We start from the raw sequence: 18,511 nt of genomic DNA, 5'->3' as shown, positions 1-18,511 counted from the left end.
CAGTGTTGTTTCCTAATGTGTGCATGGGTCTACATTATTATTATTATTTTTCAGTGAAAGGATGTGCTTAACCTTCAGAAATTGCTGGTCAACCTCCCCATGGTAACCTTCATGAAAGCCATTTTACTGTCTATTCTGTCTAAATCTGTTATAGAACAATGGGATTGAAACTGACATTGCCATTAAGAATACACCAACACCTTCACGCTTACCCAAAACTTCTGCCTTCCTGGCCAGTTCTTCCGCTGTGGCAAAACCATTCAACAACTTCTGCTTGGCAACAGGTGGCGGTGTGGGGGGCAGTGAGGCGGGAGGCGTTGGAGGATTGCTAAGATTGTTCTGCTACAAGACCAAACAGGCAACAACAACAAAAAAGAAAACTTAAAATTAAAACAAATCTTCAAATTCACCATGTCTACACAGTATAGAAAAAGGAAGTGAAGGCTGTAAAACCCAAACCTTATAGATGAGTTGAGAGTAGTAATCGGATACGCCATCCAGTGATGCACTTCCAAAAGTTCCAGAGAGCCTGTTCTCCCCATTCAGCTGCCCACTGCCATATGGGGGAAAATGTGCAAAGTTTACCCCAATCAAAGGCTCCATCAGGGGCAGCATAGACAGCTGTTATAAGGATGAGAATGGAGGACACATGATTTGAGCGAAACAACAACATGCAAACGATGATGTCCACATCCAATGCCAGCATCTCACAATTTCTTTTCTTGGCGGTTTAAGTCATAAACCAAGTTTGTGAATGGACATAAGAGTTATACACTGCATGAACTAATTTAACTAATTTCCAGAGATGACCATAATGATCAATTAGTCTACACATCAAATGGATACATCTTCACCTTGGTTATAATTGCATACTCTACTGTTAACAATGGATTACATGTCAATTCAAGTCTAGCATTAACATAAGTTGATCTTTGAGATTCTGGGTATAATAGTATTTATAGGTATTTATAAATACTACTATAGTATTGTAGTATTTATAGTAGTATAGGTATTTACCTGATTGAGCTGAGTCATCAGTGTGTCTGTGTTGGTGTACACTGCCTGTCTCTCTTCATCATCCTTCTTCCTCTTTTTCCAGCGTGACAGCGGTTTCTCAGCCCCATTCTTTGGTGCCCGCTTGTTGCGTTGTTTTCTTTTGCATTGCTCTGGCACAGAAGGCTCCAAATCTGGATTGCCTGTCAAATGGCTATTTAAGCCACTCTATAGACATTAAACAACTCTTTTAGCTCCAAGAAGACAAGACAGACCAAGACTAGCTAATGATCATCAATCAAATCTCACTTCACAATTTCACAATTTTGTACTTTGCAAAATGCTACTTTACTGACATCCTACATTATCAACCAATCAATAAAGTATTAAATGTGAAAAAATGGCCAGATTATTCAATCTGTATTTTCATTTCACTAAACATTTTGGAAAAAGGGCAAATGAATTACTGAATTATAAATGGATGCATAAAGATCTTTAACATATTTAAACATTACAAAACAAAAATGCTATAATTTCATGTCATCTTATCTATCTACATTTACAAAAGTGTTAACATGTTCAAGATTATGATATTTAGCTTCACATTTTTAACCAGCTGTATAGTGAGGTAACCATAAAGCTCTTACCGAAGAATCTGTGCTGTCCAGTCTTAAAGAGCCTTTGCTGTCTGTTAGACCCTCATCCTCTGATCGTATACTGTCATTGGACATCTGGTGTATGAGAGGTGTTGAAGAAGGAGGCGTGCTCTTGTTCTTTAGAAGGTGTTTGAGTAACTCATTCCCAGTGTCCACTTTGGTGCATTGAGCTGGACTCTGGGATGGTGGGCTGGGGGAGATTATCTCATTGCCCTCTTCCGTCTTTACTATACCAGTTCCTCCTGCACTTTTGCAAGTCATTGCCTCTCCCTCAGCCTTCTGGCACACACTTGGCTCCAACTTTTCCAGCTTGATATCATGGAGGAGGCCTCGCTCTGCCTCAGAGCCCACGCTGGACTGTCGCCCAAGTGGAGTACCTCCAGAGAGTGGGTTCTCCAGCTCCGAGGATGGTGGCTGGCCAGTCACAGAACTTACGGGGTTGGAAAACTCTGAAGTGTCCTGGTCTCCCATGATGGCAACACTACGTGTAGGGGTTGAAGAGGTGTCTGATACACACGGCGTAAGTGGGGCAGTTATGTCAGAATGTGGTGTAGAAGGAGTTTTGACCGAATCTGCATCATCATCCAGCTTCTTCTTTCGAATTCTTTTCTTTTTGCCCTTCTCCTCAGGGATGATGTTGGAGTAGAGTTGGATGAGGGACTGCCCTGAGCCAGGGAAATTAGGAGGTAAAGGGGTTGTGGAATCCATACCAAATGAGGAAGCTTCACCTCCACTGTGGGGTGGCATTCCATGCCCTCCAAATCCAGGTGCACGTGGCTGACCTGGGGAGAAACCATGCATCATGGGGTTCTTAGGTTGAAAATTAGGACCCATATCTGGGCCAAAGGAGCCATTCCCAGGCATAGGTCTGCGCTCGCCACCTTGCAAAAAGGCTGGACCTGGACCCACAAAGTCTAATGGCATATTTCCTTGTTGAGAGAACACTGGGCCCATTTGCTGTTGTTGCTGTTGAGGCCTGGGTGTCTGCATGAATTCCTGTGATAGGTCAGAATTATAGAAAGGCATCTGGGCAAGACCACCCCCACTGTTGTTGGGGCCAAGCCCCAAGCCCTGCTGCTCCAGCTCTAGCCTCTGCAAAGCCCTTTGTCTCTCCACTTCCTGCATGAGCTGCACCCTCTGTTTTTCCTGCTGCTCTCGAAGGCGCTCTCGGCGCTCCCGCTCCTGGAAGCCTTCACTAAATGGATTATTATCATCAAACTTTACATGAGGGGCACTACTGCTGGATCCTCCACCATTACTTCCAGCTACAGGGCCAGGCTGCACAGGTTTAACTCCTGGAACCATAGGGGCAGGTGGCTGTGCCTGAAGAGGCTGAGTGGGGTTAGGCAGCGGCATTTGAGGGGGCAGGTGAGGTGGCATCCTGGGTCCACCCATTGGTCCAGCAGCACTTGGATGCCAACCTGGCACACTGGGCATTTGAGTAGGCTTACCAAAGCGGGGTTGTTGCATCGGCAACATAGAACCCCTCATAGGCTGTCCTATTAGGGGTCCAACAGGCATCATTCCAGGGGCTTGTCCTTGCATTCCTGGCATGGCCTTCATTGGACCCATCACACTAGGTTGGAGGTGCTGTTGCTGTTGTTGCTGCTTGACACGATATTCCTCAATGAGCTCAGTATGTTCTTTCTGTTGCTTCCGTATCTAAATCAGAAACAGAGAGATAAATAAGTGTGAACAACAGATGCTGTTTATATTATTCTGAAAAATGTTGACCAAATACCAGGTTGTTAGTGTTAATGTCAAAGCATAAATCAGGAACCGAGGCCCTAGATGCACTTAATTTCCCATTGTGCATCAGGGAGCCGTTATCGATATGTGTGGTATTTAAATTGCTTTTGAATGAGCGCTCGCTGTTCAAAAATTATTTCCCAACTGAGAAAATGCATGTGAACTCAAGTTGGAAAGCTCTAATAATACAAGTCCAACAAATCTTTGTAGTAAAGCGAGTGTGCTGTTTTCACATTCCGACTTAAAAGCACAACTCAGGAAATGAGAGCATCTGAGGAGCGAAATAATGAAAGAGAACATAACCTTTTTAGTCCACAACACCAGTTAAATGCTTCCTTTTGTGATCTGATGTAGCTTCTTGTCACAGAATGAGACAGAAAATACGTTCCACAGGCTACTAATACATCGATTAGCAATGGATTATAAATATACTTAATTATGAAAATACCAGAGATGGTTAGAATAACACTGATAAACTATACATTGTTGTAGTTGAATGTTTATTGCATTTGTTTTATCATTCAAAATGTTTATATCTTGTTTACTCAGTTACAGCGAAAGCAATGCCTTTGTCCATATTGGGGCTTTCCTGGAGCTTCATGAGATCCACTACTTCTGTGTGTTTTATATAGTTTTTAAAGTGGCGTCCAGTATGAATGAAAAAGACATCATGTGTTTAAGCTAATGGCCAATACAATTATTAATTGGTAATTTTTATTTATTTTTTAGAAGTATCGGTTCAGGTAGCGGTACCGTTTTAAAAGTATCGATTTGGTACCGGTCTCGAAAAAAAAAAAAACAATACCTAACCCTAGTCATTGCCCTACTTTGGGCTGTTTTTGACTGGCATGAGCTAGTTTTGTAACGCAGATCTGGCAACCCTGGCTGTGTGGAGCGGAGCAGACGCTTTTAGTTTAGTGTAATGCATGTTTTTCAGCTGAAGTAAATGATTTCTATTTCTATAAAAAAAATTCAAAACAACAGTAGGGGCGGTGCCGCAGTGGGCAAGTAATGTAATCCCTGCGGGATCCAATCCCAATCCAGCTCCCTAATAAAAAGTCCCTGCTTTAATAAAGGCATATTCTTTTTACTGTGCAGTGACACTGTGTCTTACTGACACTTTGTCTACATTGAGTGGCATGTGTGCAAGGGGGTGGCTCTTAAAATAAAATCAAAAGCTGACTGGTTGCCCCGAAAGTGAACCAATCCCAACTTGATTGACAAATTGATAAAAAAAAAAAAAAAAAGAAAGAAGGTAAGTAGAGAAATTAAAGCCACTTTAAAATTAAAGTTTTACTACATTTTTAAACATGGTTTAATCTATTTGGGTGGATGATTTTAATAGTTATCCTTCTTTAAATAACTATATTACCTGTTCTAATTGCTTTTGAACCACACTTTGCTGTTCAGTCACATGTTTCAGCTGTTCTGCATCTTCCTCTGCGAACTCCCGTCCAGCTTTTTTCGCAGTGCGCTGTTTTGCAGAGAGGGCCTTTTTAGATTTTCTGTGGGCCCCAATCTGGTCCTCTAAAAACTTCTGTTGCATTTGAAGAAGCTGTTGAGTTTCCTGAAGCCACTCCTCATATTGTTTTTTCTGAGAATCATCTGGAAAATAAGATGATAAGTGAGATTTATGGGATGTCCAGCCTCAATTGATTTACTTTTATTATAATGACAAAACACTTACTGATAAACAACTCATTGATAAATACTGAATAATAATAATGATTAAAATAAATAAATAAATAGATAAACACTTACTGACAAACCCTGGTCCAAAGTTAGGGGGATTGGGTCTCGCAATCTGTGGTGGCAACTTTCCATCCTAAAAGGAAATTGTTGTATAAGCCATTACAACAGGTTTAATGCTGGTGAGATAAGATAATAAGACGAAATAAACCTGTGGACATACCGGTCCAAAAAAATGTTGTGAAAAACCAGCTGTATCAGGGCCATGTGATCCTGGAATTGGTTGTATTCTGCTATAAAAGAAAACATGGAGAGTGAAAAAAGAAATGAACCACTGAAAATCGCATGTGGCCATGTAAGTAAAGAATTAGACCAATCAGGGTAATAAATAACTTTTTGTATTACTGTAGTAACTGCTCAGAGGAGCCAGTATACATAGTAAAATGTTTACCTGTTAATAACCATGGGTGACATACCCATACTGTTCTGTACCATCACTTTGTTAATCCCCTTCAGAGCCACCATCTTTGCCTTCATAATTGGATCAGTAATTGCATCAAAGTCTACAAAGTAATAAAAATCACCACAGAAATTACATGATTATGATTTGTACATCACAGTTATATTCACATTTCAAACATTTTCCAGTTTCTGAAGCTTAAAAAACACAAATCAGGCATGTGATCAGCAAGACACAAAAAGAAGGAAAATCTGACCACGCCCCAAGCCACACCCACAAGCCACACTAATATTTGAGCATATTAAAAGATATATCTTATATTGTAATAATACATACTATTAAATGTATTTTTTAAATGTATTTCATTATTCCCCCTTTTCCCCTAATGTATGTTTGAGACTGTATCTGTATGTTTCTGGACATTGGAGTAACCGACAAAAAAAAAAAGAAGAAAAAATACATACTATTGTCATGTAAAAAATAAAAGCAGCATTTAATAATCATGATAAAAATATTATATATTTTAATAAAGTACTATAATATATTATAGTAAAGTATATAGAATTGTTATTATTACTAAAGTACCTGCCAAAAGTTTGGAAACATTACAGTTATTAATGATTTTGAAATAAATATCTTCTGCTCATCAAGGCTGAATTTATTTGATCAAAATAAAGTAAAAAACAAAACAACAATATTGTGAAATATTATTACAAATTAAAAAAAGGTTTCATTACTCTTCATCATTAATCCAGCTTTCAGTGACACATGATCTTTTAGAAATCATTACAATTTATTTGACTCAAGAAACATTTCTGATTATCAATGTTGAAAACAATTTTGCTGCATCGTATTTTGTGTGGAAATGGTGATATAGTTTATTTTTCAGGATTTTTTGATAAATATAAAGTTTAATGAACAGCATTTATTGGATTTTGTCAAATATATTAATTATTTTTGTTAATGCATTTATTAAATATAAATCATTTTAAATGTCTTCACTCACTTTTGATCACGTTCTTGCATGATGAATAAAATTATTAATTTCTCTCTCTTTTTTAAATCTTATACAAATGTTTGAGTGATATTGTTTCCACAAAATTATTAAGCAGCAAAACTGTTTTTAACATTGATAATAATGAGAAATGTTTATTGAGCAGCAAATTAGCATATTAGAATGATTTCTGAAGGATTATGTGACACTGAAACTTCTCTTTGTAAACAACAACAGATTTATAAACATTTCTAATGACGAATGTAGCGTTCCCAAATGCAAATTCAAGCGGCTTAAACCAAACGCACCTAGCACTAACAGTGAATCGAAACTAAAAACAGTACTGTAACAGCAAATATGTAGCGCGTCAGACTACAGCCTATTATATAATTACATCACAACCGTTGCAAATTTTATGACAGCACTAGCAATCTCAAAATCTCACAGCCATTCATAAAAAGTCACCGGGTCGAGTGACACGTTACTCGCATTTGGCACTTTGAATCATTTGAACGCTTTTAACTGTCCCGCCGCAAGCTCGTACAGCGCTTTCAGGATCAGTCGGTCCATTATATTTTAGAAAACAAACTTTTTGCTGTTTATTTAGGTAATAGCTTAAGGCCATGTGCACGGTTTCAATCATCATGAAGTAACCAACCCCGGAAAAATCACATCCCTGATAAATGTAAACCTACATTCTAAATATTTAAAATGTAAGCTAAAAAGTTCATTTTAAAATATTGTACAAAAACTAAATTCAATAACAGTACAAACAAAATTGTAAATTTGGAGCTGCTCACAGTATATAATCAAATCAGGGTTTAATTACTTTATTGACAATGTAGAAGTACAACAAAATAATTGATCAATTAGTCAAAGTGGAGCTTAGGCTTACCAATATTAGGGAAAAAAGGGTCACTTGACCGTTGCCTAATCATAGCCTGCATCTGCCTTTGCTGTTGTTGCTCCTGCCTCTCTTGATCCAGCAGATCTTGAAGAAGAAGGGGTTGCTCATCTAACAGAAGATGCCTGTTCTGTTGACTCTGTTGTGCTTGAGAACCTTGTTGCTCTGTAGCCCCAGGATTGAACATGCCCTGTTGAGTTTGGTGGTTTACAGGATGGGGAACAGGCTGCTGGCCACCAACCACAGACAGGTTTAGATCCACTTGTTGTCCTTGTGGCGGTCCAAAGCCTTGAAGTGGTACCTGCTGGTTACCAGACTGCATCAAATTTGCGTTACCTAAAAGTGCCCCTTGGGTTAGAGATGGATCTATCCTGTGCCCCATTGTTACTCCAGGGTTTATCCTGTGTTCTTGGGGTTGTCCTTGCAGCATCACCATAGTCATGTTTGGGCCAAGATTAGTCTGAACATTTGGATCACCCGGGATTGGGGAAATTATGGATTCGCTCGTAGTGTCCTCTAGTTTTTCCTTGATCAACAAACTTGACAGCACGGGAGCAGATTCAGTATGCACATCTGCGCAAGGTTCCTCAAAAAGACCATCATCTTGACCACTTTTACTACTCGTAAGCTGATGCTCATCCCCTGAGGTTCCAAGTCCTTGGCCCTCGGTTTTTATCATTTCAGACTGAGAATGATCCTGGACCTCTTTTGGCATACTCTTTTCTAGCTTGACATCACTAGGACCCTGTATGCCCTCTGATTTAGGTTGAGCTGAGAATATACCGCCGCCACATCTGGCATTTCTTTTTTCAGACAAGGCTTTCTGAAGGTCTGAGGAATCCCCATGGTCATCTTCTATATGATCACTCAGCTCCAGCTCTTCGTTAAACATATCTTTTTTGTCCTCAAGGTTCAGCTCAGGATCTGCATAAGCAATAAGATCAAACTTTCCAGATTCCAGAAGATCATCAAGATGTAGATCATTTGTTTCCAAGTCTAAATCTTTGCCATCATCTGCATCAAGGTTCAGGTTGTCTAGGTCTTCATCAACCAAGTCTTTGACCTCCACATCATCAAGGTCCTTCACAGCAGAGTCATCAGTTTCTAGCTTCTCCACACCATCGCTACATGGCAATGGGATTTCCTCTGTTGGACCAGAGGTTGTGACAGGAAGTAGAGCAGATTCTGCTGAATCACTACTAACCGAATGGCTAAGTGGTGCTGCCAGAGGGGTCTGTTGTGGTGTTGTATTTGTATGGTGATGTAAATTATCCATAGCAACTAAGGTCTGCAAGTGACCGACTGTTCCTTGTTGTGACTGGCCCAACATCAGATCCATAATTCTGGGACCTTGGTTTCCTGTAAAGGCCATATTTTGGCCTCCCATAAAGCCATGAGGTGGTCTCTGGGAATGATTAGGATGGTCCAAAGCATTAGGCGGACCAAAAGGCAGTCTGACCCTGTTCTCTGGAGCCCTGTGACAAAGTTCAATAAATGGTTGACCCATTATATTATGCTGTTGCATTGGAAGGCCACGTGGGGGAAAATGCTGGGGTAGGCCCATTTGAGGATTACTGCCTATTGACCTAACAACATCAGCAGGTCGTCTCATATGTGGTGGAATACTGTCAACCATCTGGTGAGGGGGCCTGAGGAAATGTTCTTGGCTTGGAGTTCCAGGAGGAAATCCAAATCTGGAAGGAATTAGGTTTTAAGAGAACTTAAACACAAAATTAATTACTAGTTTGACAGTACAATTGATGAAGGAAAAACACTCACCTTTGTCCTTGCTGACTCATGCCAGTGTTGTTTAGATCCCTGGGGAATGGTAGTCGGGAGCACTGGGGTTCATCAGGCATGGGCCCACGTTGATCGGCAAGGAAAGTTCCAGGAAATCTTTGTCCTGCATGAATTGGTGAAGATCTTATAGTACCTGGATATGGAGGTGGGGGTCTACCAAAAATATAATTCTGAGGTCCAGAATCATCCTGTGACCAATGCCTTGGAGTCCCAGGTGCAGCAGCAGGAGTTGCCTCCTGGAGTCCCTTTTCCTGTCTGATTGCCCTTTTCTGCTGCTGCTGTTTGAGAATTAAATGTCGTATTCTTTGGCGCTAAAAAAAAAAAGAGCAATAACAATATACAATCAATAACATGTCATTAAAATAGAACAGAGATTAAAGGAAAAAGGTAATGTTCTCTAGTGGAAAAACACAATGTTTTCAAACCTGTTTAATTTTCTCTTCAGTCTCTCCAAGTGGCAGTTGCATTGTGTTCTGTGTATCTGATGGGTTGCCCGTGTTTACTGGAACATCATGTGACAGTCTATCTCCTGTTTGTGAACATAGGCTTAGAGGAGCTTGTTCAAATGGATCATGAATAGGTGTCTGGTTAGGGTTTGCCTGTTGTAGAGAGAGACTTTCATCTGAAATCCCAGGATGTTTTGGAGTTTGAGAATCAGGAGCACAGGGACGAGCAAATGGGTCCTGCATTCTACTTTGTGTTTGATGGCTAAGTGGATCTGTTGAATGGGACATGAAGTTTACTCTTGGATTTGATCGAGGGAATCCTTCTGGGTCAGCTCCTGGATGTGGGGTTCCAGGGAGTTGAGAATATGGGTCAGTAAGAACTGGCCTTGGTGTTCCTAGTGGTTGATCATAAGCTTCAATTTTGATTGGCCTAGGAGTTCCAGATGGCTGTGAGAAGGGATCTGAGGTTCTCTGACTACTTGGTGATTTAGGGTATCTCTCTCCAGAAGAAGGTCTTGGAGTTCCTGGCATTTGAGCATATGGATCGATAGAATGAGATGGAGATTGCCTGCGACTGTTAGGTTGTGACTGAGAAAACTGATCAATTGTTGCAGTTCTAGGTGTGCATGGTGGCAATGTATATGGATCAGAGTGTGGTCTTGGGGTACCAGGCATCTGGGCATATGGATCATGTGGTCTTGGAGTACCAGGAGGCTGAGCATATGGATCAGGCATTTGCTGAAGGTAGTCTGGTCTAGGTGTAGATGGTGCCTGTGAATATGGATCTCGTTGAGGGTGTCTGCTCATGGGCAAGGGTTGGGCAAAAGGACTGCCTTGTCCTGGACGCATCATTCTGCCCTCATTACTGAAACCATCTCCCATTGATGGATGAGGTGTAAGAGGCTGATGTGAATAAGGGTCAGAGTGTTGAATTTGGGATAAAGTGTCAGATGACCCCCTTCTCAAGCCTTGCTGCCCTGCACTGAATGAGTCTTGTTGTAACTGGGAAGGAGGCATGGGTGTTTTGAACATAGGGACAGATCCTGACTCATTACTCCCTGGAATAGGTGTTAACAGTGGCCTAGAGTAGGGGTCAGAAAGAACCATACGGCTGTGGGCCATGCGCTGGTAAGCTTCGGATCTTTGGCCTGGTCTGGAAAAACTGTCTCCAGGTGTGACATTACTGATAAAATGTCGTCCTTGTTGCTCAAATAATGGTCCTGGTCTAGGTGGACACATAGGTTTCACAAAAAGGTCTGATGGTCGAGGTGTGTCTGGAGGCTTTGCATATGGGTCGGTGCTGGCAGATGTTGGAGACCCAAAGGATTCATGTGTTGGTGAGAGCCGACTTCTTTCTTGCATGTCAGACACAGAACCTCTGCGAGGCGTGCTTGAACCAGATGGTGGTGGCCTGGGGGTTCCCACCATTTTGCCATACGGATCCCATGGAGAAGAAGGACGGGATCCAGATGATTCAGGTGAAAACATTTGAGGAGACTGAGGCTGAGATGAGGGACCCTGTGGGTACTGAGTGTCCTGGGTAGGGGTCTTTGCTGTGGATGAAGGGGGTGGTGGTTGAGGACGCAGAAATACATCATCTGTTGATGCAACTGATGTTGCCGTTCCAAGCATCGGAGTCCTTGTAAAGCTATCCTTGGGGGTTAATGTTTGCAAAGGAGAAGCATTACCTTCACTGCTGGGCTGTGTTGCCATTGGACTCTGATTACCACTATTAGAGGTGTCTCCACTGAATTGTTGTTGCTGCTGTTTCTGAAGTTGCTGCTGTTCATTTTTAACCTGCTCTAACTTTTGCGTGGCTTCAATTTTTGCCTGTTGTTTGCTCTTTTGTCTCATTTGCTGCCATGAACAAAAATAAAAAAAAACAAGATACCAGTTAAGCACTTAAACGAAAAATGCAGTATTGATTTTTGGCCAAATTATTTTAGTTTATTTATATACCAAACACTTACACACCATATTTGTTGGTATTGGGTCTTGGCAAACATATGCCAGAACCGTATCTCAACCTGGGATCCTAAGAAATGATCCTCTTAAAACATCCTACAAATATGGCTGCTTGAATGTTATATCTAACAAGGCTTTGTGTATTTGTTAATTTTAAGGTTTTGCTTTTCAGGACATTTTCCTTCTGTTTATTAGGCAAATCTTTGATTGCAGTTAGATTCAGATCCTCTAAAAAAGGCTTAGATTCAACGGAATTCAAACGGCTATTAAAAAAAAAAATCTAATTATGATTAAAGATTATATAGTGCTAACTAGTTTTTAAACATCAAGGTGAAAGCTTTGATCAGAGGTTGAGACACCACATTTTGCATAACAGTCTCACAGTCCAGCATTTGCAATGAAATATCCCTTGGGCTGTCAATCACCTGTCTGAACTTCCACTCTTGTTCATGCTCATTCTCCTTGTGCTTGAGTGGGTCCTGGAAGAGCAGATCTGTGTCCATGGGAACACTGGGATCAAAAGGATCAGCTGGCTGCTGCTGTTGCTGTATTTTCATTGTGTCATTAGACAACTGAACTTTGTTTATACGAAGGGCTGCTCTGTTGTCTCTTGCCTTTTGCTAGTGGGGCAGAGCCAAACAAAAAGTCAAAACTTTCATATATGTATATAAACACATCCAATGTTAGCATTTTTGAGAATGAACAGAGTCTCTTACCACATAAGGCGCCCTTTCCTGAGAACTAGCTTTCCTCCATAACTTTGCAATTTGCTTCACTCTAGTCGCCCAATCTGTGAAAAAAAGTCAGATGGTTGGACTCCATTTCAAGTTGACAATTCTATTTGTAGTGTTTTAGGACAATGCATTGACCTGGAAATTCATCTTGAAGGTTAGGGAAGTTCATATTGGTGTAAAGAACAGGAGCCACAGTGGCCATTTCACCAAGAGTTTCCTCTTTCTCCCACTTTAACGTGCTCCTCTGAGCATTTGACATGGTGTCAGTCTCCACCTCTGGAGGTACAGGTCCAGGCACGGGAACAGGAGAAGCCCAGGGACCAATCACATCACCCCCCATCTGGCTGAATTTCTTTTCCCTGAAGTGAACATATCAAGCCATTAAGCATCAGTGAAACTATTTAGATTTTATAAACAGAAATGCCAGTACCATTCTGTGTTACACGGAATACAAATTCACTCACCTCACATTATCTGGAAAAGGCATGCGATGAACGGAAGAGAATGTGCCAGACACACCAGCTCCAGGAATCACGGGGTTTGGAGGAAAGTGGGTGTTTGGCCCCATCATGCCATTCATCATAGGCATGTGTGGGAACATTCCACCAACATCTCCTGCAAATGAGACCATGGAGAAACATGCACTTTTAAAATGAGCAGTACATGTTACATGTGAAACTCAAGTTACAAGCACACAACAACATCACACCTGGGTGGTTGGCTTGACTGTTAATTTGAAGAGATATTGCAGACAACTTGATACCTGGGTTCTGAAGAGATATTGCTGTAGCTGAGGTATTGGGGGCAGTGTTGGGTGGATGAGGAAGCTGAGGAGGCTGGCTGGCGTTTGGACTGAGCACTGCTGTGAATAAGTCTTCCACATCTTTACTCTCCAGCTCTAAATGAAATCAACAGAATGAAGAATTTTCATATCTAAAGACTTTTTACAACAGAAACATCTGCTCTGTTGAGGAATGTTGTCAAAATATTTTATGAAGCAACAAACCTGGAATTTTGTAGAACTTATTCAGAATGGCCCCTGTAAAAAAACATAATATAACTAGGCCATTAAAGAAAATTCAACATTCAGACATTCAAATATATCACAGCATAGTAATTAAGGTATCACCAAAGACACTTGTTTTCACGTGCAAAATGCCAAACCATTTTTCAGTTATTACATTTAAGTCTGCAAACAATAATCATTATTACAAAGTTAGAAAAGCTGCTAAGGTAAAATCACTTGTTTGCTATGGAACAAGAAACAAGAAATATTAAAGGGTTAGTTCACCCAAAAATGGAAATTAGCCTGTGTTTTACTCACTCTCGAGGCATCCTAGATGTATGTGACTGTCTTCTTTCAGACGAATCCAATCGGAGTTACATTAAACATTTTCCTAGCTATTTTGGTTATTCATTGCGGTGGGTGGGTGTTTCCCTTTCTCTTCAAATAAAGCACGCGCATCCTGTAGCGAATCCATGCATTTTTGCAAGAAAAATATCCATATTTCAAATGTAATAAACACTCTTCTCTCACTTCACCTAACTGTGAAAAGCGGTAGTCGTTTCAGCAGATGACGTAAGACGTTGGCGTAGCGTGATTAGTGACGCGGAGAGAGAACAAAAAAAAGCCAGTCATGAATTAGAAGTACAAACCAAGGATTTGTATTATATATAAAAAAAAATAAAAAAAGTCAGGATTTCGATATAAGCCAAGAGGAGACTGGTTTTCCTTTGCTAAAGTAAGGAAACTTTGCTTCCTTTGTTCCTGTAAACAAACTTGCGAGACTATCTCAGAGGCGCATACGTCCTACGTCATCCACCAGAACGGCTTCCGCGTACGACAGATACCGGAAGTGAGAGAAAAGTGTTTATTACGTTCGAAATATGAATATTTTTCTTACAAAAACGCCTGGATTCGCTACAGGAGGCCTTTATTCAATTCACTGCATTGATAATGCTTGGAATAGCCAGGACAATTTTTTATATAACTCAGATTGGATTCGTCTGAAAGAAGAAAGTCATATACACCTAGGATGCCTCGAGGGTAGGGATGGGTACCGAAACTCGGTATTAAATCGGTCTCGGGGCTAAATTATGAAAGACCGGAGTATCGATAAGCTCTGACGTTATTCGGTACTTCTGTCGGTATTGGAGAAATTAAGAAAACACACATACATTTATTGTTGCTCTCTATCTCTCTCTCTCTCTCTCTATATATATATATATAAATAATGTCACCAGCTGTTTTTATGTGCAATAATATTCAAACATTTGTCTATGATGCATTTTTGCTATTCCCAATTCAGAAGCGAGATCGCGCTCACGCGGAGGAGCTTCAGCACACGCAACATGAAAGTCCTGTTTAATTATGATAGAAGAGAGAACTAACTATTCAAATATCTGCTCACACTTTAGGCCTGTGGCTGTTATATTAAGCTAAGTATTTTATTTATTTATTTATTTTTTTTTCGATTTTGGCTTCCAAGGATTATAGCCGTATTTCTTCTAGCACAACTCCCTTCCCTTCATAGCGCGGATTCGTTCCTCCGAACCAAAACTTAACATCTGAATCAGCTCAATCGGTGATTGTTGTAAAATGCCATCTTTACTGTTGCTACATTGCAGAACATATTTGATAGTAAAACGTTGAGAATACAATCTGAACAAGTGACGCTGTTCCCCAGGCTGAAATGTGTGTGCGCGTGTGCCTGCGCGGCGGCGTGCTCCAAAACGGACAAGCAAAGTACACTTTGAGCTTCGGGCGCGTCGAAATAACACACAAAAATATGCCAGAAAATACACACAAAATGTGTCAAAATGGCCGGTTACGAGAGTCTTCACTTTTAGGTTTTAAGTGGACGAGAACAGTTGGGAGAAAATCCGATGCGTGTCTGTATATTGTCTTAAAGTATCAGACTGGAGTTTGAGCCATCAATGTTAATCAAAGAACAAAATGCAAAGAGAAAATCACCCACAGCTCTTAATCTGAACAACATTATAGCTTTAATAAACATAAATCTATCAGTACATACAGTGAAAAATATGCAGTGCTCATTTACATTTGATTACTTTTGTAACTATTACTTACCTGAACATTAATATTAGTAGACCTTCATGGAAAAATGAAAGCACTGTTTATTTCATTTCGTTTGTGTGTTTGTTTTATTGTATTTGTCAGTTTGTTTTACTTTGTTTCTTTGTTCATGTTGTTACTGTATCTTATCTTATGTATATAAAACACTAAAAATACCTGCACACTGGTGCATTTACAAATTGATGAAGTGCAGGCATTTTTAGTGTTTTATATACATAAGATAAGATACTGTAAGAATATGAACAAAGAAAAAGTAAAACAAAAAGTACCGATAAGAATACCGTTAAAGTACCGGATCGATAAGCAGTATCGGTAAGAGTAGTAATACCGTTAAAATCTTACCGATACCCATCCCTACTCGAGGGTGAGTGAAACAGGCAACCTTTTTCAGTTTTGGGTGAACTAACCCTTTAATAATTTAATTGGGATTAAATTTCAACTGACATGCTTGAATTCACCCCCCCCCAGACTGCATGGCTAGGGGCTTGATTTTATATATCTGTGGAAATAATTCTGATTGAAACACCTAAATTCAATAATCAAGAGGTGTTTGCAATATAGTGAATGCATTACATCTGTGATGTGTTGTAAAGTAGTACAAAAATAGGATAATTCTATTTTTTTTTAAACAAAATAGTAAAAGTTCCATTTGCAAAGTGAATGTAATCCATGACTCTTACCATCGGAAACCATCTTATCCAGCTCAGGACTCAATATTACATCCAGAGGTTCTTCCTGTAGTGGTCGAGACCCTCGAGCAGGGCCAGGTTGAGGAGGAGCTGACTGATCGTCTGACAGGGTGCCAATGTCCAAACCAGCTGAAAGAAAGGGAAAGCTCAACAGCTACTCTCAAACTTAGTTTCTTATCTCTACTGAACACAAAATTAAACTTGCAAAGATCTACAGAAAAACAGAGCTGCCATTCTGTAAATGCCTAAATAAGTGTTGATAAGCAATTTATTTTCAGTTTATTTCAACTGTGCCTGAGTGTTTGCTAAGATAAGGAAGTAAAAAACAGGTTGGGCTGTTATTTCATGTCATGGAAAAATTAGGATTTTTTTTTGTCTCTGTCTCCCTTGCTCTCTCTTTCATCCCCTCCACTAACTCAATTTTCCAAGAAAAACAGGAACCTAAAAGTGTTGCCTGCTCAAGTGAGTGTGAAAAAGTCTTTAAAAAAAATGCATGTTCTTTCATCATTGCATGAAAAAGCAAGCAATTGCAATGATTAATAATAGTAAATGTTGTCATCAAATCAAAGAGTCAGCCGTTGTGCTTTGGTCTAAATGCAGAGGTGAGCTTTCCAATGACAATTACCCTGGTTTCATGTAAAGTTCTTGCTCCAGGTTCAAAACATGTTAAAATCTATCAACAGAATATGTGGCATGTGGCAATATATGACACTACAGTCATGCACTTACATAGTCTATGGGGGCAATGCAAGTCTGTTAGAGGGTTTTAAAGCTGAGGTTTAGATGAGTTTCTTACAAAAAAACGTAACTATAACTTGTCACAAATATTAACATGTATAATGTTTAAAGTGTATAGTCTTGCAGCTATAATTTTGAAACAGTGGAGTTTTTTAAATTTTTGTTTGTTTTGACTGACTAACATTGTAAATGCACTACCTTAAAACATGATTTTTTTATTTTATTTTTGTTTTTTACAAGGTGAAGGATAAATCAAAATTATATTCCGATAGCATGCTGTCAATATAGTTTAAATTGTATTCCACTCGAAACATTTCTCTAAACCAAGCACCTTGGTATGCACTTAAAAACAAACCCTTATATATTTACATATACAGTGCCCTCCAAAAGTATTGGAACAGTAAAGACAAAATTGCTCTGTTGGCTGTGTATGATTAAAATGTGAATATGAGACAAAGCTACAGAATGTCACATTTTATTATTGGGTGATTCAACACATAGATGTTTTACCAGCTAAGAAGTTCAGCACTTCAGAGTTTCATCCCTCTATCTGATGTGAGCATAAGTATTGGAACAGTTGCCTCACAGGTCTTTCTAAGTGATCAGCTGTGTCCTGTTGCATTAATTCTTCAGATATTAAAAGCAGGGAATGTGTCGTATCAGTTATATCCATTACTTCTGCATTCGATGATGACACACAAACCAGGATGAAGACGAGGGAGTTGACTTTGAGAAAAAAGCAAGCAATTTGGATGCTAAAAGAAAAGAGGAAGTCAGTTAGAGCTCTAGCAAAAACAAAGGGCATGGAGAAATCAAGAGTTTGGAAACCACCAGCAACCAACAACTACCTGATTGGCTGAGAAAACAACAGAAGTTGATGACAGACAAATCATAAAAGCTGTAAAAATGAATCCTAAAAGACGTGTCTGTAAAATCACCAAGAACTTCCAGAAAGCTGGGGTGATGCTCTGACAATCTACTGTCCTCAGGAGACTTTGACACAGAATTACAGAACTGCAATGATCCCAAGCATACAGCCTCATCTGTAAAGCATGGTGGAGGTGGTGTCATGGCATGGGCATGCATGGCTGTCTCTGGAACAGGCCCTCTCAACTTTACTGATGACTTAATGTATGATGACAGTAGCAGAATGAATTTGGAAGGGTACAAAACCATCTTGCCTACCAATATTCAAGAAAATGTCCCCAGATTCATTGGGAAGTGCTTCATATTGCATCAGGACAATGACCCAAAACACCCTGCCAGTTCAGTCAAGGAGTTTATAAGGGCAAAGAAATAGAAAGTCTTTGATTGCCCAAGTCAATCTCCAGATTTAAATCTGATTGAACATGAATTTCACCAGCTGGAGAGGAGAGTAAAGGCAGAAACTCCCCAAAACAAGCAACAATTGGAATTGGGTGCATTAAAGGCTGGGAAAAGTATTTCAAAGGATGAGACCAAGAGTCTGGTGATGTCTATGGGTCACAGACTCACTGCTGTGATTGTGCGCAAGAGATCTGCAACTAAATAATAGCTTTTAATCTTTTATATCTGCCTTATGTTCAACTGTCCCAATACTTATGCTCACATCAGATCG

The 18,511-nt window shown here is 39.9% G+C and overlaps 1 protein-coding gene across 5 annotated transcripts in view; it reads right to left on the bottom strand.

Moving 5' to 3' along the window:
• The window catches only part of LOC306863589 (histone-lysine N-methyltransferase 2C-like), a 150,581-nt gene that overhangs the window by 14,613 nt on the left and 117,457 nt on the right, over positions 1–18,511 (bottom strand). For 3 of the 5 annotated variants that reach the window (XM_079407012.1, XM_079407014.1, XM_079407015.1), the window contains 18 exons: positions 16,168–16,305; positions 13,397–13,429; positions 13,154–13,288; positions 12,855–13,005; positions 12,526–12,749; positions 12,373–12,446; positions 12,082–12,276; positions 9,671–11,548; positions 9,225–9,556; positions 7,437–9,139; positions 5,539–5,650; positions 5,311–5,380; positions 5,160–5,223; positions 4,771–5,003; positions 1,641–3,311; positions 1,018–1,221; positions 460–621; positions 213–342 (listed from right to left, as the gene is read on the bottom strand). In XM_079407012.1, coding sequence (XP_079263138.1) covers positions 213–342; positions 460–621; positions 1,018–1,221; positions 1,641–3,311; positions 4,771–5,003; positions 5,160–5,223; positions 5,311–5,380; positions 5,539–5,650; positions 7,437–9,139; positions 9,225–9,556; positions 9,671–11,548; positions 12,082–12,276; positions 12,373–12,446; positions 12,526–12,749; positions 12,855–13,005; positions 13,154–13,288; positions 13,397–13,429; positions 16,168–16,305 — 7,509 coding nt within the window. The remainder of the gene's footprint in view (positions 1–212; positions 343–459; positions 622–1,017; positions 1,222–1,640; positions 3,312–4,770; positions 5,004–5,159; positions 5,224–5,310; positions 5,381–5,538; positions 5,651–7,436; positions 9,140–9,224; positions 9,557–9,670; positions 11,549–12,081; positions 12,277–12,372; positions 12,447–12,525; positions 12,750–12,854; positions 13,006–13,153; positions 13,289–13,396; positions 13,430–16,167; positions 16,306–18,511) is intronic. The other 2 variants (XM_079407013.1, XM_079407016.1) reach the window with 1 other exon arrangement.

This window comes from Barbus barbus (assembly GCF_936440315.1).
Source record: "Barbus barbus genome assembly, chromosome: 44".
NCBI lineage: Eukaryota > Metazoa > Chordata > Actinopteri > Cypriniformes > Cyprinidae > Barbus > Barbus barbus.
Note: the sequence above shows the minus strand (reverse complement) of the source record. Positions and strands in the feature narration are given on the sequence as shown.